The sequence below is a fragment of the Crocuta crocuta genome, unplaced genomic scaffold (assembly GCF_008692635.1).
Source record: "Crocuta crocuta isolate KB4526 unplaced genomic scaffold, BGI_CrCroc_1.0 scaffold20, whole genome shotgun sequence".
In the NCBI taxonomy this organism is placed as follows: domain Eukaryota; kingdom Metazoa; phylum Chordata; class Mammalia; order Carnivora; family Hyaenidae; genus Crocuta; species Crocuta crocuta.
In genome coordinates this window covers 7595609-7617677 of record NW_027527932.1, presented here as the reverse complement: position 1 = coordinate 7617677, position 22069 = coordinate 7595609, and the positions used below count along the sequence as shown (strand labels likewise).

At 39.8% G+C, this 22069-nt stretch overlaps 1 protein-coding gene across 1 annotated transcript in view; it reads right to left on the bottom strand.

The window, feature by feature from the left end:
- TOX (thymocyte selection associated high mobility group box) overlaps positions 1-22069 on the bottom strand; it is a 145966-nt gene that overhangs the window by 18850 nt on the left and 105047 nt on the right. Inside the window, exons 4-5 of the mRNA XM_077751841.1 lie at positions 12611-12841; positions 2691-2771 (exon numbers count right to left, since the gene is read on the bottom strand). Of these exons, the coding sequence (XP_077607967.1) occupies positions 2691-2771; positions 12611-12841 (312 nt within the window). The remainder of the gene's footprint in view (positions 1-2690; positions 2772-12610; positions 12842-22069) is intronic.

Genomic DNA, 22069 nt, shown 5'->3' with positions numbered 1-22069 from the left:
CAGTGGCATCCTTCCGTACTGAGAATAAAATCTAGCCTCTTCCAGTGTCCTCCAAGGTCTTGGTGATTTGGCCCCTGCCCATCTTCCCGGCTTCCCCTCAAACTGTGCTTCCTCTCTTCATTCGGCTCCAGCCACACGGACCTCTGAATGATTCAGAGAGACATTTCTGTCCCGGGAGGCTATCCCCTTGCCGTCCTGAGGCCTGGTGGGCTCTCCCCGAGGCTCCCTCTGTGTCTTGCAAGCCCCTTGTCTTCCTTAGTGCTCAGCTCCAAGGTTGCGTCTTCAAAGAGGACTTTGTAGCCCACCCCCTCAAATCCCTTCCTTTATTTCCTTCAAATGCTTAGATTCCCGAAGACCTTGGTCATGTATTAATCTACATCATCACTATTGGTCTCCCGGACAAAAAAGAAAGCTGAAGTTCAGGGGATATATCTGCCTATTTTCCACGGTGTCCTCCAAGCCTGGTACACTGCTCGGCACAGACCACATGGCCAGGGAAATTTGCCAGCTGAAGACACGAATGAGTGAATGGGGAGAAACAGAGCTTGGCTGGTGCACTGTGGTTACTTGGAATTGTAACTATTATTATCATGTAGCATTTTACGATCGTGCTTTTAGATCTTTCAGAATAGGGAAATAATTGATAATACCTAAAAATTGTAACACTGAAAAAGTGTACGTGTGCACATGAATGGCTATTATTTTCCCTTGTCACTACTCAAAATGGAAAAGAAATGGCTTTTTATGTAAGCGTCTGTGTACAAGGGGAAGGTAGGTTGGTAAATTTCCCGTACGTGCCTGCAAGGTTACACAGCAAATATCCACTCACGTACACCATCAGAGGGCCATTTTTCTAACCCGGAGAGGGTATTTGTAATTTTCCTTCAATTTGTATACACACAATAGATAATTGTACATAAATAGACATTCAACAGTTCCAGCAAAATTCTTACCGCCAAAGAGAAAAAAAAAGCCAACATAAAAACGTCAGAGTAAGCTGTAAAAAAAGTGCTTGGTTTTTTAAATGTAGAAATGGCAATTCGCAGCATTTATATAAATTGCCGTATACTGAGGGTTGCAGCTCTGAGAATGAACAGTAGGAAAAGTTGCAGTCAAGAGCAAATCTGAGGACACTTGTTTTGAAAGTAAAGGCTTAGTCAGTATTATAGCATTCTGGCAATCTGCATAACATTAACCAGAGCGCTTTGTATTGGCATTGAGAATCTACGTATTGATTTTCTCCTATGTAAAATGCTCTGACTAGAATTCTATTTAAAATCCTCAGAAAGAAACTTAACTTGATGAAATAAGGAGAATTCATTTTTTTTAAAAGTCCCCCTTATATTTGGGGCACATTAATCTAAATAATATCAACATGACTGTTTCACCCAATGCCTGGATGAATCCAGTAATCTGTAACTCTTTTTTTTTTTTTTTTTTGCTATTGGACCTAATATTTTGTACTTCATTTTTTGGCTGTAATTTCACACACATTCTGTGAATTCTATAAATATGGGAGACGGAGTCAGCGGAAAATATAAATGTCTTCAAAAGGAGTGAAATAACCTAGGAAGTGTGAGGTCCATGGTGAGAGGTTACAGAAGAGCTGGGAATTTTAAGGTTAAAGAATGAAGAGTTAAGCTTTCCCACAATGTCATGCCTTAGAAGTGAAAAACAAAGTTGCATGAGACCGAGCACAGAACGAAATTGCTTATGCATTTGTTTTTTGCGTTCTCTTTTGTTTTCTGCATCAGTATATCCAGGGGATATTTTCCCCGATGAAAAACTAATTTATATGATTACTTTAGAGTTGTGGGAAGGGGGTGGATACTTGTGGATGAAAGAGAGAGTCATTTTGGGAGGTGAATGGAAGGAAGACCGGAGCCCGAGGCCACACTGAGCCAAGTCATAGTCGAATTTGGACCTGATAGGACATCATGATAAGTACATACAGATTCAGCCCCATCTTTCTGAGGTTACCTCCCTGAGAAATCTATGGGGGTAAATATATCTTTGGTAATCTGAGACCAAGGAGAGTCAACCCTTGAGTATTTATAACAGAAAAGACTAGTATTTAAGATATTCTGAAGTATACATCTTTGAAGTGGTGTTTTCATTTTCAAATGAAATGCTGCGATTTATTTATTTATTTATTTATTTATTTATTTATTTANAACTATAAATTTGGCTCAGGATTAAGAATGTGATGTGGGGCGCCTAGGTGGTTCAGTCGGTTAAGCGTCTGACTCTCAATTTCTGCCCTGGTCATGATCTCATGATTCATGGGTTCCAGCCCCACATCGGGCTCTGTGCTGATGGAGCCGAGCCTCCTTGGGATTCTCTCTCTTCCTCTCTCTGCCCGTCCTCAGCTCACACTCGTGCTCTCTCTCACAGTAAATAAACTTAAAAAAAAAAAACAAAACAACCACTGTGCTGTGACTAACCCACCAAACCGATGATTCACAGGTGGACAATATTTCATGAAAGGCCCAGAGGATGCCACTCTGTCTTCCTTCAGGAATGAACAAATATTTCCACCACATATCGCTTTGTTGAGATTTACTTTTTCTTCCGTCAACAAAGGAGATAGCGCCGAAAAGCTAAAGTGATCTTTTATGCTTTTAAATGACCATCATCGGCTGCAGTAAGATGGCCACACTCCATCACAGTACCACACAATTGCATGTTACCTTGGATACAAGGCTGGCTCTGTATGCCGCTAGCTGCTTCAGGTACTCCTTCTTAGCAGCCTCGGTTTTCTTTTTATAGACCTGTAACAACAAAGAGTCTTAAATTAGAAAGTACATCTGCTTTTGTTTCCAGAGAACTACAATGCAGAATGATAATTGCACGCACACGCACACACACACAATTATATAATATAATAGTATACATCTCCCCAAAGATTATGTTTTCTTACTGGAACAGATTCCTAAGAAGTATGGCAATAGACTAGATAAGAAGAAGATTAACAAGAGTAAAATTTTCCATTTACATTAAGCGTATGAAAGGATTTATCTGGGTTACTTTGAGAGTGGAGGTAGCTGGCTTAGAAAGATGCTATTGATGAAGGTTCCCAGGGAAACCACAAGCGAGCAAAGAAGCCATTCATATTTGTATAATGGGCAGATAATTCTACAGTGCATTGCAATCTTGGTAGAGACATTCCATGCTAAATATAAAAACAAGGACGGGATTCAAAGATGACCAATTCTGTTCAAAAAATAAATCAAAGGAACCGTTACAAAGTTTGCAGGTTCATCACTATTTTAACATTTGGAGCCTTGAAGTTCCATTTTCAAAGACTCAGGAGTTGGTTATGGCAGACAAAGACACGTTCGGGAGTAGACTGGGGACCCTGAGTGGCCGAGGATGGCACTCACGCCATGCCGGGCAGCCTGCTCTGGTCGTGCCCTTTCCGGCGAGGATACTGGACGCCACGGATCTGGGCGCACCTCATTGTGAAAAGGGAAAAATGTTCTGAAATGAATTTCATTTTACAGAAGCCTTTCATTTTTCAGAGGGAATCATCTTGAAAATAAAAGCAAAATCATCCCAAATTGAGCAAAAGTACTGAAAACTGACTTGCTGGTATGCTAAAAGTCACATCGCTAAGTTAAACAGAAAGGAGTCATTAGAGTTGAAAATGAAAGATTAGCAAAGTGAACACACATGGCTGTCGGTTACCATTAAGTTGACTCTTTCAAGGCTTTCGAGGCTGTTTTTGGCAATCTTTTGAAATCAGCCTTAAAGGATAAAATGTTTTTCGCCATTTACTGTGTAAATGGCAATGTATTTTCATCAACATAACTATTTCAAATTTCCCACATCTTGAATTTTACAGCAGGGAATGAGACTTGGCTAATATTTTGTAATGCTGAGCTCGAAAACAGACACAGATCAGTGTTGAAAAGTGGCTTTAGAATTAGTCAGAGTAGTTAAATATAAATTATGTCTAAAGACCAAATATCTGTCCATGTTGGCAGCAGCGGTCAATTTATGGTTTCTCATGTCAAAGGTGGTTTGCTGAGCCCGGTCCCCCACTGTGAAATTCAAGAGGTGAGAAATACTCTTTACTCATGAATATATTAATCAAAGCAGAACATTTATTTAAGGTAAACAACTAACCTTGTCAACAAAATTATAAAAGACCCTATGAAATGAATGTGCTAACTGTTTTCTTTTTTATTGGGAGGTCTTTAGCCTAGACTTGTATGTGTTGGTATAATAAAAGAAAATCATAATAAGGCTATTACGAATTCATACAATATCATCATATGATCATTGTTCCATCTTTACTAAATATAAAACCAAAGAAAATGAAAAGAAGTTTGTTAGTAAAAAGCCAAGAAATTCCTTGGCTCAAGTGTAAGAGTCTTGTGAATTTACTAAACTAATTATCATAAGTCAAATTCAGATTCTTTTTTGAAAATTCACACGTGAAAACAAATAAATGCTGGCATACAACAAATGCCTTTGAATAGTACGGTCTGTGTATATCCTGTATCTTGGTTCAGCCACAGTCAGAGACACAGAGCTCTCCTGCTTTTTATTGATTTATTTTTTTCTTGAGAGACAAATTTCTGTTTATAGTTTTCCCTTCAAGCTCTTCTCCAAGTCATGATTTATAATTAATGATCTTAAACTGACACTGTTTACATTTACTTTTAATACCTTAAAGCTGTTTTGAGAGCTNCTTAAAGCTCTGTCCCCACGTGGAGGGAGATGCTATTCAGGACTCTGAAGCGAATATTTAGTAAATAGATCTTTGATGGTAATATCCATTTGTATACTCGAAACATTTCTATTATGTTTTTATTAACACACTACTTGAAGTGACACCCAGTCAGCTAATGAGGCTTCATTGAACTTCTAAAGGCAAATATAACACACCGTGGTCCACAGCGTTGGCCAAAGCATCATTTTCCAAGTAGCAGTAGATACGGTGGTGTTGTCATCTAGCCTGATTATAGCATCTACCATCATTCTTGCATTGGGTTTCTACTGCAAGAGCAACACAGTTACTACAGTACTGTCCCTTTACTGGGCTCCCAGGAGTTAACATCACACAAAGCATTAACTTTCCTGAAATTTGTTGATTAAGAACCACTGGAGGAAGGTGGCTAACTCAATATGTTTCGGGCTGGCTATGTGCCCCCTGGTTTCACTGCAGGATCGATGTTGTTATAGGATACCTGACTAGCATTCAGAGCACCCTGTTTTCTAGAAATGGCTCCCTATTGCCTATTGATGATTGGCTATGTGGGATCGTCACAAAAGTGGCTGCATACCACTTTAGAAAAGAGTAAACTCATCACATCATATTACGTGGATTGATGGGTCGGCTCTTTCCTGCATAGCTGCAGATGTTCAGAAGGAGGATTCAAAGGGTGGTCATTTCAAGAGGTGTATTTCTGTAATTGCGGTTAAAGGGGAGTAGCCCAGAGCAAAATGAAAATCTGAGGTGGTTTCCCCGACAGTAATTTAGAACCTTCACCTTTGAGAACTACCTCATGGCTCCATTATTGTATAGCCTGTATGTCTTCCTGACGTTACCTTCTACAATTGCACATGGATGCTTTCTGAATTCTAGATTTGATGGTTATGTCCGAAGAGAGGTGTTGAATAGGTTAGAGAAGGAGGTAGCTATGTAAGAAGTCCTCATACAGGTGAAGTGGGAAACTCTTACTTTACAACAGTCATTTAAAACTTGCCCGTAAAAAGTTCCTCAAAAAAATGTTTCAAAGCCTCTATTCATGGCTGGAGAAAGCCTCCCTACTTGAAGAAACCAAAGATGACGCTGACTGCACTTGGCAATGAACAAGCCCTTCAGTGATCCAACCATCTAACCTAGGAGGATGGGTCTGATTTATGTCAAAGTTGAGTTTGGGAAAGAAAAAGTTTCTCTCTCTCTCTCAGGGAAAGACAAATATTTTAAAGATATGTGGTTCATACAGTAAATATTAGTACTTGGTTGAGCTACAAAATGGCTTCCAAATGGTCGACAGCTGTTTGAAATAAAGTGCAAAGTTGGCCAGATGAGGATTTAAAAATCATAATACATCATTTATCATTTTCCTCAGCTCATCCAAACACTTTTGAATCCATCCTGTCCTAACTTAGTTATATGCTGTGGTTTGTTATTCTAAGAGAGCTACCATATTCTATCTAAGGACTGCATCTTACTGGTTAAACTAAAACATAAATGATGGCTAATCTAAAGCACACGTAGATAGACATCAAATAGCAACTCTAGAGAATCCAAACCCTGTTCATGTAATCTAGTGATCCACGGATTCCTTTCTGAAAGGCACTAAATACCAGCATCGACACGTTTTTATAGGCTGTTAATCCCTAATTATAATCAGCCGTTCAATATCAGTGAAAATGATAAATTCAAATAGGAAAAAGTCTAATATAATCTTTCATTTTCCTTTTATTCCTTTCTGTTCCTTCCCCAAACAAACAATCCATCTAACTCATACAAAAAAGGAAAATCTTATAAATACCGTTTAATTCCTTCTTCCTTCCTTCTTCTCTGCTCTGGCCCTTATTTAATCTCCATAGTCATAGTTTATTTCAACCAAGCCTTTACAGTAATAATAAGAAAAAAATGTATAATTCTTCCAATTCTGTATTCTATTCAAACACTAGAAAAAAACCCCCTAAAGGCATTTTTCTTTTTGGTTGACTTCAAATGTAGGGTTATTTTTTTGTTGTTGTTCCGAATACCAGTCCATATTTATAGAAAATGCTTAGAAGTACAGCTGTATATAAGAAATAATAATTTAATCACAATTCCCTGTCGTATGCTTTAGAAATTAACGTTTGCGGCTTCTTTCAATGCTGTTTTTATTTAGGACAGTTAGAGCGAGTGCATCTGTATTTTATATAGAACTTAGTACTTCACTGTGGTTAAATTTCCATCATGTGTAACTTGCTCAGCATTTTCTTGGGCATTGCGGAACTCGAAGAAATTTATAAAGTAGTATTCAAAGGACTGAAAATATTATACGATGTGACAAAAATCTTGCTATCAATTCTTTTGCCGACCACCTGATCCACCTAACTGTTTATAGAATAATGGTGCAACCTCTGTATGGTATGGTAGGCAAGCTCTTTGTCTGAAAAAATGACCACAAAATATATGTGTTGATTTACTAAATGAGGATGACTGGGGAAAGTAGGATGTCATTCGGTTACACTTAACAATTCGTTGAGTGCCTACTATGTGCCTGCTGTGATAAAAAAAAAAAAGGCATTAAAAACGCCTCTATTGTCTGCATTCTCTGTGTGTGTCAGGCTGTGTCTAAATTTAGGGTTGACCAAAAAAATCTGTAATTTGTTGACAAGAAGGTTGCAACGCTATTATTACTCTCATTCTACAGATAAGAAAACACAGACTGGAGTGGATAGTTATTTTCCCCAATATCTGTCAACACATCTAGCAAAATCATGAGGTGAACCAAATGGCTCTGGTATCAAAGATCCACCTTTGTTTTCTCAACGGCTCCTCCTAGCTGCAGGAGAACTCCCCTTGATGAGTCAGACGCCCCACCTTACCGTCTGTCCCTGATGCCCCAGCAAACGGGGCCATGATTGGGACACAGTAGGTGCTCAGGAAATATTTGTGATTGAGTGTAGACTTTCTAGTGCCTGATCTCTCCTTTTGTGAGGATAAGCACGAGTGTTGGTGATGAAGTACTGAACTGTATCTTCTACACTAAAATGCACCCCAATGGAAATTGAGGATTTGATATACATACATACCACCCTACCACTTCAAATATTTTCACCAATAACACATAGAGCACAACCAGCCTGACTGAATATTTTGCTCAAATTCCCTCTCCATCAACATCATGGAGACTTCAAAGCAAAATGTCTATTTCCACTGTATGTGAGCCAAGTATATTTCCATGGGATGTGTATATATATATATATACACACATATATATGTGTGTATATATGTCTAAGGATACGTGTATATATAGATACCTGCATTTTAGAAGTAAAATATGCTCATCATTTGATGTCACAATTTTAATTGCTCAGTGTCACACTTTCATGAATTAAATGTTCCTTATGTTCTACAGTTCATAAACGAACAATCGCTTCACATATTCTGTACAGTAAAAGAAAAAAAGGAAAAGTGCGTACTGTTTAGAAGGAGGTGGCTGCGATAAACACACGTGTGCATGTTACAGTGCGACAGGATTTTCGTTAACCTTAAGTAGTGTTGACGCAGAATCCAAATTTTATCGTCAGACAAGGGGTGAGAAAACCCCGGCAGCATTTATGTAGAGGGTGTTTGAGCACCAATGAGGAGTAAATGATTTGATTCCGTGGGCTCAGAGGATTTGTCAGCTGCCTCATAAGTATAATTCTGGCCCTTCATATCCCTGCTGCTTCTAATTTAGCAGGACAGGCTCATAATTGAAGCAAATTAACTATTTACACTTGCCACTTCTACCAGGGGAAGAGGACACAGCGCAGGAAAGAATGAGTCGGAAATTACATTCTTGCCACTTGTGTGAGATCTGCCCTTATATAAACACATTAACAGTAATTTCATGAGGCGTCAAACATAGGAATAAATAGGGAGGGATAAAATAATGAGGTGTTGCTTTTGAGCTGAACTGCTACGGCTAATATTCTTGGGTATGAATTATGCATCCTGAAAGAAGGCATATGTTACAGTATTGAAACAGTTTCCCTGCAAGTGATATCTGCTCATTAGGTTCTGGATCTGGAGGTAAATCGACTCTCCTCTGCCGTGTGCGACAGGACCAATGTCTACAAAAATATACTCCCTGGGCACCGTGGGCTGCGGTTTCTCCTGAATCCACCAAACTCTGAACAGGCCTTCCACTCCATTTTTAGCCTAACAGCATGTTTATTTAGCTCTTTGGCTGAAGCTTTAAAGCCATTTAATGTAATGTAAACAAGAACATTTTGTTTGTAATTTGCTAAATGTATTACAGCCCGACTGTGTCTCCAATTAGGAACTTAAGGTTCATTTAGTAATTTACATCTGGTTCCGATTTAAGGTGACTTTCCTCTTCCACTTAAGAGCTGACTTTCTGTGGCTAAAAGGGACCCTCGGACCAATCCCTCTTGCTTCAAAGCTGGACAGACTCTTTCACTGAGGAGGGTTTAAGTCCTTCCCTATTGTCACTGTGGATCCAGATCTTACAGTTCGGTGACCAGGATCAGAGACTTCAGAGATAACGGGCATAGATAAGAAATTTAGCTGAAATCTCAAAAAAAAAGATGCTGAGGGTTGCTGAAACTCCAAGGAGCCTAATATAAAGGGCGTGATATTGTTATTATTTGTCATTCTCCGTAGGTTCCAGTCAGTGAGAGATAAATAGCAAAGACCAGCATTGCAGCAATACTTCTGTTTTATTTCCCTCTCTCCATCTGGTGCCTTTTGAACAACTTAGTCTGCTTCCGAAATGGGCTCTCCATTGTCTTACGATTCATTAGCATTTAAAACCTCTGGTTGGAATCCCAAACACAATCCCGCTTCCATTCCAGATTCTGCACCATCTTCCGAAGTGTGAAAACGGAGAGATCTCTGATACGTGACGTTCGCTCGGTGGCGTTGGTAGGAATGATTCATAAGGGAGGTTTTGCGTTCCTGGAGGGTTTTTAGCGCTTCGTTCAGCTCCCTTTTGATTTTCCTTCCTTGAGACATTCTTCACAGAAACCAAAGTACATACCGTTGCTCACTCCATGGATTCTGAAAATAAAGATCTGCCCTTCTGCTGTGCCTTCTCATTCCCGCCTCCCCTCCAGGACGAGGAAGCACACGGTATAAACAGACAGCGGCTGTATTAGTCATGTTCCCTCTGGCTGTCAAGAAAACATTCAGTTGTAATCTCCCTAATAGCTGTTTTTCCTTAAATATTGTGATTTTCTGAGCCCCTAATAAATCATCAATAATTTTGTCCATTTTCCCACAGTTTGTGTTTATATTTGTCGCTGTTCATAATTGTGGGCTATTAGGACAACAGGATTTTTGAACAATTGTGGCACATGAGATCCTAGCTTCCTACTCGACCCAGCTGCCGACTCAATGCCAATAGCATCACATGGGGCTCTTGCCACACGCCTAAATTTTGAAGTTTAATGGCCTCAAGTTTAATCGGCTCCGGCGACGTTCTTTTAAAAAGACGTAGCAGTGTGCGCGCTCCCAAATTTGAATATTCGATGAGAGTAAAATGCAATTAATTTAAGTTTGAAACAGAGATATTATATGATGTTGGCAGAGTGAGTCAACACAAAGGAAAGAACAGGTGGCAATACACCATAATAACACTTTGGGATATTTTGCTAAAATGCTCTCTCAGTGCCCAAATGTGCATTCGAGGCGGGCATGTTCGCTTTGCTGGCAATTCTTGCGACGTGGGGGAGAGAAGCTGCCACGGAGCGGCGGAGCGGTGGCCCGTCTGATGCCCTGCGCTCCCTTGTGTAGGGATGGTGTCTGACTTCATTCATTTGACCCTCTCTCTGCTTGAACCTGGGGCGGGTCTGGATCCTCTGCGCTTAACAAACCATCGTCTGTACCAGACTCTTTAGCTTCCCTAGCTTTAGTAAGCAAGATCATCTTGTAAGAGGGGAGGAAAAGCTATGATGGCCCCCTGTTAAGTCAAAGGAGCATAAAGCCTGGGGACAAGCTGTTTGAGTGACCCACCCTGTTCCCAATATCTTGTGTTGGTAATGGCGCTCAACTTCTTAAATATGAACCTAAAATTTTTAATGTTTTTTTAATTTTTGAGATAGTGGGGGTGGGGCNGGTCTATGTGCACTTACTTTGTTCAGCAATGCTCGACTGAGTGGAAGAATGAAGTCACCGTAGAATCTCACCGGTGAAAGTCCAACATCAACTGGAAACCATCCCTCAGCTTGGGGGATGTGAGAGCGAATTTATCTGTGATAGGCTAGAAATCTGCTCAAAGATCCCAAAACAATGATATTATGTGTTCAATAGAATCACAGAATCCATCAACCACCTTCTCAATAGTGAGATGGATGTTTTAATTGAGTGCACAGAGAATGTTTCCATGATGTGCTTTCTGTCCTGGAAGATGACTCCTGCAAGATGGCGCCCCAGACCGTAGGCCTGGGCTTTCCTATGAAATCACCTCTGGGCTGGCAATCTTGAAAAGGACATAAGAAAATGGATAGAGATTTCAGACTATAAAAGGAAGCTTTGACTTACAGAAAAGAAGGCTTGGGGAGAACAGGGAAGATGGACAGGTTCTATGTTCCTTAGCAACTGGTTCTACCATTATCATCATAACTGACTGCATAGAATAAGTTCTAGTCACAATAATTCTATGTACCAGCCAAGTAATCTTAGATGAACCGTGCAACAGAACGAGGGACTCCGTTTTGTTCTCTGCTAGATCTCGAGTGTCCAGACCAGAGCCTTAGGGCACATAGTAAATGTTCAACAAACACTTGTTGAATGAATACATGAATGGATTGAACTATCTGGCTCTATTTCATAATCTGCAAAATTTAAATACAAGCATCCAATGAGCACTCAGCAGAACAAATGAGGGAAATCATGCAAAAGTTTTCTTAGAAGAGTAAGAAACTATATACATTTAGATGTTGATATGTATTCAAAACATATAGGTACTTCTAGATGTACATCGCTTTGAGGCTTTCTGTTCCTTACACACTTTCCTGGACCTGATGAGGAAAGGTGAAGGTCTCTATCAAGAGTCAAGTGTGAGATTAATACACCATTGATACCGTTCAGTATTCTGCAACGGCTGAAGCTGCATCCGTGGAATTGTTTCAATGACTGTCATTTAATGATAATGTTGGCCAATTTTTTTTTTCGTTCCGACAATGGAATTCTAGATGGTGACCATGACAATCTTGTCCATGGTTTAGAAATACGGGAACAGTATTGGTTCTTTGTTGAGGTGGGCTACATCTGTGTGCCAAACTCTTAGCTATCTCTGTGATTCCCATCCTCCTTCAGACCTTCTGGGCTACTTATGCTGTGGCTGAGATGCTCCCCGTGGCCCTCCCTAAGCATGATCCTCACAGCATGGCAATCCCCACTAGAAAAATATAACCAGGCATCTGCTCCCATTTAATACAGCCTAGAAATGTAAGTACATGTGGGATTGAATAACACACTCTGGTGGTCTTTAGGGAATGTTTATGGTGCGTTTGGCAAAGAGCAAAGAAGGTTTTGATGACCCAAGGGTAAATGGTAAGCGCTAAAGAGATGCGTGTACAGTTTTCAAAATAATTTCAGTAATTTTTTTTTAGTCTTTCTGATCACATTGGCAACATTAAGGAATGATGTAATCCTGGCTGGGACATGTAAAAGTCCTTCCAATAGCAACTACGGTATATAAACTTTGAAGTAAAGGAAACTAAGATGCTATTTACGAAAGAGTAGCAGAGGAGTATACACTTACGTGAACGTCCCTTAAAGTCTCGTTCCGAAAGGGCACATTCTCAGCCTTAATTCTGGCATCGGAAAACATCACCCAGAGTCCCCCGAAGCCATGTTTTTAGAGTGCATACCCGTTCTTAAATCACATTGATTTCCAGCCCACTCTGCCTTCTTTCTTACCTGTTTTTGCTCTTCTCCTAAACCATCCCACATTGAAGCCACAATTTTAGAGACTTCACCAAAGGTAGCATTTGGATTTTGGCCCTTGATGGCAGCCTGGGTATCACGAAAGAACAATGCATATGCAGACACAGGCTTCTGAGGCTCATTGGGGTCCTTCTTCTTCTTCTTTTTGGGGGTTTTTGGCTTTTTCCCCATGTCTGATGCAGGTCGCTTCTCTCCACCGTTGATCTGAAATAAATAATCAAATAAGAATTACAGAGGAACTGAGAAAATTCGGCAATGTATCATTGCTTTAGTGGCTTCCACAGGTCTACTGGTTCACACTCATCGCGCAAACCTGGACATTCCTGAGGGGCACTTGGGTTGGTCGCTGTTGTCTTTCAGATAAAACTACCTTCATATTTCCTGTAGTTTCCATATTTATCTTTCTTTCAGCCTAATTTACATAGGTTTAAAATAGCATTATTGACGCTTTTTATAATATTCTACCATTAAATATTATCCCTTACCTGTCAACTTTTCATTTTTCTCATTCAGGAAGCCAAATGAGAAACAGCATTGTAACTGGGACACCAACTCTTGTGGTGAATCTATTGTCTGAACCATCTAACTTGTTTTCTTTGGGGGCAGTGTAGCCTTTCTTCCAAATTATGATCTTAGAACCATGGTGGGTGACGCGTCCAATAATCAAGCTGAAGGGTGTTTGATGTTGACCTTAGATCTATGGAAGGCTATTGGGAAGACCTAGCAATGCTCATGGTTTAGCGACTGGCATTATCTAAGCAGATGGGTGCTGTAATAAGGATAAAGTTCTATCATCTGCTTATTCAAAAGGGTAGCCACTTGCCATACAGAACTAATGAGCACCTGAAATGTGGCTAGAAGAAATATGGAGCAAACGTTAAAGTATCATTTCATTTTGAGTGCTTGAAATTTAAATAGTTACATGTGGGCGTGGCTATCATATTGGAAAGTGCATCTCTGGAAAAGAGATTCTAGAGTCTAGATCTTTCTAGGACAGCTCTATACTCAGCAAAAATATTTTTTTTCACATTTTTTTTTAATTTTTGAGAGACAGAAGAAGACAGAGCGTGAGCAGGGAAGGGGCAAAAAGAATAGGGACACAGAATCTGAAACAGGCTCCAGGCTCTGAGCTGTTAACACAGAGCCTGACCAAGGGCTGGAACTCACAGAGCTGAGCTGACAGTTGGACGTTTAACCAGCTGAGCCATCCAAACGCCCCTCTATGCTCAGTTTAAAAATTGGTTCTGTTTTCTTCATTGTCCTCAAGAATGAATATTCTGGTGATTTTAATTGTTATTCTGATGCAAGTGGGAAAAGAAATACTGGTTTTAAGACATCTGCATTTGACTATTGTCTTTGACATTAGCGAATGATATGGGATGTGACTTCACCTCTATAGAATGAGAGATTTGGGCTAGGATTTCTCTCTGGCTCTAAAATTCTATGAATCTCCATGAATATCAAATAGTGCTGCCTCTGTTGGAAACCTCTGCTCATTGTGGCCCCCACCAACATAAAGGCACATGTGCCCTCTCTCCGGATAATGTCGCCTTCATCACAGGAGGTACACTGTACCTTCCGCTTGTGCTGTTGCTGCTTCTTTCTTCTCCGTAAACATATGTACAAGCAATGCATATCTTATCCAGACAAATCACTAGGCAGCATAGTTTGTGTAAACTAACGGCCAGCAATGGAGAGCAAACCAGTGGATATGACGCCAGAGGATCTAGACTTATTCCCTCCTTTGCTATTTTTAGCTCTGTAATCTTGAGTAAATTATAGATTTCTCTGGGCCTCCATTTTTTCTATTGCAAACCAGCTGCAGTGCCATTTTGTGGTTACAGAGATGGTATATATTTATATTTGCTTAAAACGTTAAAATGTTGATTACGACATGGTAGACACACAAAAAATTCACTGAATGAGTGGAAAGAAATTTGGGATGCCATACTGTCAGAGTTGAAAAGCTATGCTCTGAGAACTAGAGAGAGACAAGAGAAAAAGCTATGTGAATTCTTTGGTTTTGTTTTTAGTGAGAACGATAACTAAAATATTGTCATTTTGAAATTGTCTACAGAGGGAGATCAAACACCCCTGTGGGGACAGGATGCCTTGAACCCCGTGAACTAAGGTAGATTAGTGCTAGCAGATCTCTTCCCCAGGATGGATCTGAGAGGCGAGCCTGTGAAATGCTTGGTCCCCATGTAAAGCTGTGAGACGTCTAGCCTGTTAAGCCTGAGTTGATCTTGGGTAAACTGGTGTTAGCTCTAAACTAAACATGTGGGCAAACGTGGCCGCAAATGGTGGCTCTCCAATGGCTGTCCATTAGAATCGCCTGGAAACTTCTACATAATATTCGATGCCCAGGCTTTACTCTACAGTAATGAAGCAGAATGCTTATGAATAGGAGACATTGGCTTCAGACACACACTCAACTCTAGGGTTCTCATGGTATTTAAGTATGTGAGAGACAAAGCACACAAAAAAGTCACTTTTCGCTTTGCTCCTACGGGCTACACACAGCCATATCTTTCTTTCCTCTCTTCATAACCAAACTCTTCCATGTGGTCGCCCGTGCTGGGTGTACACAGCTTCTGCAATTTATTGCAGTGTGCCTTCCCCAGCACTTTGTTCTCAGGTAAGGTCACCAAGAGCCACTTTGCCTTCCTGAGGTCTTTTGCTGTAAACTCTCTTGTCTTACGAGTTTGTACTTAGGGAATCTCCGAAGTACACGGTTTCCATTACCTTTTGTGGGTGGATAACTGTCCAGCTCATGTTTCCCTGAATTTTGAACACACTGAAACAACTCCTATTTGACATCTCTATTTGCAAGTCTGTTTTCTTTTTTATTTGTTTTTATTTTTTAATTTAATTTTTGTTATCTTAATGTCTATTTCTTTTTGAGAGAAAGAGACAGAGCGTGAGTTGGGGAGGGGCAGGGAGAGAGGGAAGCACAGGATCTGAAGCAGGCTCTAGGCTCTGAGCTGTCAGCACAGAGCCTGATGTGGGGCTTGAACTCATGAACCATGAGATCATGACCTGTGCTGAAATCAAACGCCTAATCGGCTGAGCCACCAAGGTGCCCCCAAAGGTCTCTATTTTTAAAAAATAAAATGCACTTTGAAGGGAATCGGTGTTCCTCATATGAAGACTTATTGGGTATGCATAACATCTTTGTTTTTAGGTGCAGCATAATGGAATGACAATTCCCCCTTGTAGTTTGATATCTAATGTATCCAAGTACTCGGGCAGTGCTATGCGGAGTTTAAGGGTGCCTGCCACATGAGTCTCCAGATTTTTTATTTTTCATTTTTCTTGTGTTCCTGAGGGGACAGAAATGAGCTATTATTTTGATTCTGTTTAGCAAACCGGGGATTTGGACGGTCTACTTTCTGGAGGCAGCTCCATCACGTATTTGAAAAGCACGTGGTCATTGCTCATATGCAAAGCCTCCTCAAGGGAAAAAAAAAAAGTTATATTTTGGATCCACTTACACGCCAGTAACAGATTGCATTTTGAAAGACACCTGGCTTTTTTGACCACCAACTACTTGGGATGAACACGATGGTGACTATCATTGTGGTGGAAGAATTAGCTAAATGGGTTTGTAATAGGCCCCTGAACCTTAATTGTGAATGTTGTCTAGATCCTGAATTCCCACTTAGATGGATGAAAGCTTATAATCTTACATCCCAATTTTCTGAGAGGCCCTAACTTCTAAAGTCTAGAGCAGCGCCATCTCATAGAATGTTCTGGAAAGATGGAAATATTCTCAGTGCTGTCTGAAAGGGTAGCCGCTAAGCACATATGGCTATAGAGCCACAACTGCTAACATGTGCTTTCTGTTTATTTGATTTTGATTAGTTACACTTAAAGGTACTGTCATGCTTGACTTGTGGTGACCACCCGAGCAAGCAGGGCCTTGTGTCCTGGGCATTGTTTTAGAGCGCAACATTTCTAAAGTTACTAGGGCTCTAAAACGAGAGTTAAATTTAATCCCAACAGCATAAGCTCTCGAATAGAGAAGAAACTGTATAATGCAAAAGTGTAAACTCCCTGTGACGACAAGCACATTCAAAGTCAAGACCAGGTGGCGTTAATCTGTCCTCTCTCCCAGCGTCGGTCGGTATGGGGTCTTGCCTTGGGTGGGGGTTACAAGACAAACGGCACTGGAAACACACGTAAAAGTTGTGTGAAAATCGAAACAACGAAGAACATGGCTGGGTTGAAGTCCTAACTGGAATCCTGATCTCCGACAGATTTACTTCACCTTCGATTAAAGCACTAATGAATAAATGAACACATACACAAATGCATCAATAAATACTACTCTCCTGGAAGCCAAGGCATCTGCGTAACACCTCTTGTAACTTACTTGTAGACATAGATTTATTTTGAAAATCCCTAGAGGTGTCCTTAGGCTCCTGGTAACCCACTCTCGTCATGTCTTATTGCTTAATTATAGTGATGTATTTAACTTATTTATCACAAGAAAACAATAATTTTTCACTTTAAAAAAGCATGTGTTAACGGTGTGGCTTAGATAATACTTCTTAAGAATACAGAGTACACGTGTTAAGACTCTCAAGGAAAGAGAATCACTGATATTGAAATGTCCCTGGAGAAGTTAGAAACGTCTATAAGCATATTTAAAATAAACTGCCGCGGTCCCAAAGCCTTTAATGGTGCTGGGAGAGCTGTTTAATGCACACTATCTTGCAGTAATCGCTGGAGTTTAAAATAGATTTTAATCAAGCACCATCTGCATAATAGGCTGAACAAACAACATGGAACTCCACTTATAACTCTTATCATATAAAGTAAATATTATAAAATCTTCGCCATAGAAACAGGGCATATCACAGAACTTTTTGTGGCGGTGCTGTTGCTGTAAGTGAAAAATTTTCCTCCTTAAATTCATTCTCTCTTTTCTCTCTAAACTATGCTGTCCAAAATCCCCTTATGAGAATAAATTCAAATAAGCATGGAAAGTAAGTCATCTAGTTACTGTGAAATCAGCAAGGCTGTAATAATACTTCTTTCATTTTGCAATCAGGTTTATTATTATCATTAATAATAACAGTACAGTCAATGACTCAAAACATCAATTATAAAAAAAAGTTTATGAAATGCTATACTCTTGAAATGATTCACCAGTGTGAATCGTTATCATCGTTTGTAAAGCAAATTCATTTTTAAGGATCCCTGATCCTGCCGAACATAGCTGGGTGTTGCCTGAGGATGAGTTTAGCAAGGGTACTCAGTGGCCTTATGTAAGGTTAGGCAACTTGGGCTACTGTCCAGCAAAATTATGTGAAAATGAGGAAGAGAGTTGATGGCAATGATATATACCTATTATATTTATATTTATCAATCTTGTGGAATCCACTTGGTCTTTTCCAAAGGTGCTTGCCTAGGGCAATATGTCTACTTCTTATTCTTTTGGAATGAGGGTTTCTCATGCCGTGTGTAGAGTGCACCACTACGCCGGCAGAGAGTTGAATAAAATGCAAGGTGCCTGTGTTCAATCTCACTTTATTTTTACTCCAGGAATTAATGAAGTGTGCTCAACATTCTAAGGTGTGAATCGTCTAAGAACATATGCAGCTTGAAAATACTGTATCCTAATATGATTTAATTCCTTAAATGGATTTTAGGAACAACTATTTAGAATTGAGAGCCAACTGGCTATTTGACTGGATTTTATTATTTTTCCCCAGAGCCTAGTTTGTGAGGCTCAGCCTTCACCAATGGGATACTTTATTTTTGATAAATAAAGAGTAAATATTTTTTCAATGGCTGGCATCTAAGGAATTCTTTAAAAGTACCATACATATTATACCATGTGAAGTGTTGATCAGCTGCATAATAAAGAGAGTTCAACGTAGAAAATACCAGACTTTGGAGCCCAATTTGCTGTCCTATTGCTAGATAATATGACTTGACATTTGATTCTAACATTGCTTGATTTCACTTAGTGTTTATAGAAACCTGTCTGCTTATCATTTTTACTTTTTACAGGAATCTTCTTACCTTCAGAACAGTGGTAAATAAAAAGCACTTTTCTAAAGGCTTATTTAATTGTTGCTGTAGTGACTTATCTTATTTGCTCTGAGGAAACAACCTCTCTCTGCCCAGCAGAGCAAGGTGCATGCACTGATAAACTAGCAGATTAGTAAGAAACTCTTAAAAAAGGAAAAAGTAAGTGAAAGCAGGAACCCAAAGGAGTGAGCAGAGTACTGAAGTCAGCTTTTGTCTTCAAGACAGTTGCTGGGCCTGATAAAATGGAGTCAAAGGCACAATAGATAGAAGACAAAGCCCGTGGCTGACCGAAAGTGGGGTGCTTAACTGGAGGGTTTCTATCAGAGTCAGGACAGAAAATAACGAGACCATCAGTGCCAGGGTGCGATAAAACAACTTCCTCCACGCGTGCCCTCTCAGAACCTGCAAGGACGATACCGAATGAAGACTAGAAAATATCTTTTGTGATAATTTGCAAGCAGAAACCAGCATCTGTTAAGGAATGATACTCTGAATGCGTTCTGCTTGGGTGACCTGGAAAAACTTCAAGCCAGGAGTGGTTCTAGATAGGAATGGTGCTCGGCGGCAGCAAATGTAAATCATCCTGGCAAGAACCCTCCTGTGGATCAGGTCTGATGTAATCCTCGTCAAGCTTTAGTGAGCATCAGCTTTCATTCTAAACGCCAGAAAGCAAAGGGAAACATGGCATCAGAAGCAAGAGCCAGCAGCAACTACGGATGATAGAAACCGACCTCAAAAGGCCTAAGGTGTTGGAATTAGCACATTGTCAAAGGAACAAGAGAGTGAGGTATACGGATGAATAGCAGACAACTGAGAAAACAGCCCAACCAGATTTGAGAAAGAACCAACTAAAACTAGAAATATAAATTAATTGAAGTGAAAACCTCAATAGATCATCTTTAATTTCAGATCACATGTAGCTGAAAAGAGAATTATGAACTGGGACAATGACATAAATAAATTAGTCCGAATATGTTACAAAGGGGCAAGAAGGTGGAAAATATGAAAGGAAGTCTAGCAAAAGTGGAGACAGTTGCTGTATTAGAATGCCAGAATGAAGAGGGAGTAAGAATGGGACAGAGGCAATATCTGAGAACCAAGGATGGCTGAAAATTCCCCGGGACTGATGTAAAACAGAAATAGTAAATTCACGGTAAGTTTAAGACCCCCACACCTCACAGTGAAGGTGCAGGATACCAAACGCAAGAGACGATCTTAAAACTAGTCAGAGAATCAAGGCAGATTACTTTCAAAGAAAAGACCGGGAAACAGTAGAATTTTGAGAGCAATCATGAAACTCAGGATGCAGTGCAATAATAATAATAATAGAATGTCTTCCATTTGGTATAAGAGAGCCACCAGCAATCTAAAATTCCATACATAGTGAAAGTAGTTTTTAAGGCGATCAGGGTCCCCATAGATCCTCATGAAAGCAAATTTTTAAAGGCACAGGGAAGACGATGTCAGATGAAAGAAGATATTAAATATGTAGAAAAATCTAAAGGAGAAAAGACTGTGAAAGAAATAAAAATGATGTCTCATGGAGTTTATTAAATGACATAATTCAATTAAATTATGATTAAAACAACAGCAGTAACTGCTCCACTATAAATCTGAAGGGAGGGAGAGTGTTTGGAGTTAAATAACATAAGAGTCAAGATATTAATTGATGTTAGAATTTTATGCATTTGTGTGTCAGAGGTAGCTACAAAGTGAAGAGAAAGTATAAAATTTCCCATCTTACAATGGAAAATTATGGAATGAGTAAAATAAGAACAGCCTTAAAGAAGGTAAAAAAGAGAAAAGGGAACGAACATGGAAGAAAAAGGAAACAATGTACTTAAATGAAATAAACCCAAATATTTCAGTACTTATATTGATATAAATAAAGCCAGTTTTATTTAAAAGTAGGGGCGCCTGAGTGGCTCAGTCAGTTGAGCCCCTGACTTTTGAGCTCAGCTCAGGTCATGATCTCAGGGTTTGTGGAATCAAGCCCTGTGTGCCTCGGGCTCTGAGCTGACAGTGAGGAGCCTGCCTGGGATTCTCTCTCTCCCTCTCTCTGCCCCTCCCCTGCTCGAGCTCTCTCTCTCTCTCAAAATAAATAAATAAACTAAAAAGAAAGTAAAGAATAGCTAACTCTATGCTATTGACAAGGGGCCCATATAAAACTGAAGGATGCTTGATGTAGAAACATTGAAAGTAAAAGGATAGAGAAAGATATACTGTGAGTCTTAGCCCACAATTTCCCGAAAGAGAAAACTGTGCTAAAAATATACTCCTAATGCAGATACTTTAAGTGTCTCACAGTGTCTGTTGTATTACAAGTGCTGGATTACAGGCTTAGAACCACAAGCTCCCCGAGTATATATTTCTTTGATGTTTTACTCTAGGTCCAGTTTATGACTTCCCTGTCCACACAGCACCACAGCCATCAGGACCATGGGCAGCGTTTATAAGGTGATAACTTATTTTACTGACGTGTTTACAATATTTTTCTCTGTCACAACAAACTTATTTCATTTAATTTTCAGTTAGATAAACTGGATTTAATATGTAATTGCTTACGAGAGCTCCCAGTGTGAAGAGGGAAGTTTTAAAAGCTATTTTTTTTTTTTTTTTGGTAGGAGACTAAATAAATAGTCTTTTTTAGTTCTCTTGTTAGAAATGATTTAAGTGATCTTTTTGACTTGACGCTCTTTCACATTTAACTGGAGCTGCTGCAGTACAGCCTTCCACATAAATCCTGCTCACAGATAAAGGAAAAAAAATCCCAGTTTCATCTTTTACTGCGAGGATGAAAGAATTCTTGTGTAGTTTCGTCAGAGGCTTCTTTAGGCATTTAATAAATGTAAGTTGAATAAACAGATTTGGAACTGGAAAGAAGGTGAAGAGCAGTGTGTAGAGCTGGAACCGGAAGGGAGGTTTGCTTGAGATGGAAAATATACTTGAACCAAATATGAACTTGGGGCGCCTCAGTGGCTCAGTTGGTTAAGTGTCGAACCTCGGCTCAGGTCATGATCTCATGGTTCATGAGTTCAAGCCCCACATCAGGGTCTGCACTGACAGTGCGGAGACTGCCTGGGATTCTCTTTCTCTGCCTCTCCCCCACTTGCACATATGCTCTTTCTTTCTCAAAATAAATAAACTGTAAAAAACAAACGAAACGTGAACTTGACAATATTTGTATAGACAAAGAGCCGTTTTAATGAGGGCATTCTCAAGAAATCCATCCCTAAGCTTTCACACATGGCTAACTCAAAAATATACCACCACAGAGTACAAATTCTACTGTACAATACTTATACTTAATAGTGAGCTGTAAATTATTTTGAGATGTGGATGTTGAATGACTGGATAGGATGTGCACCGGTAAATTTTCACACCAGCCTG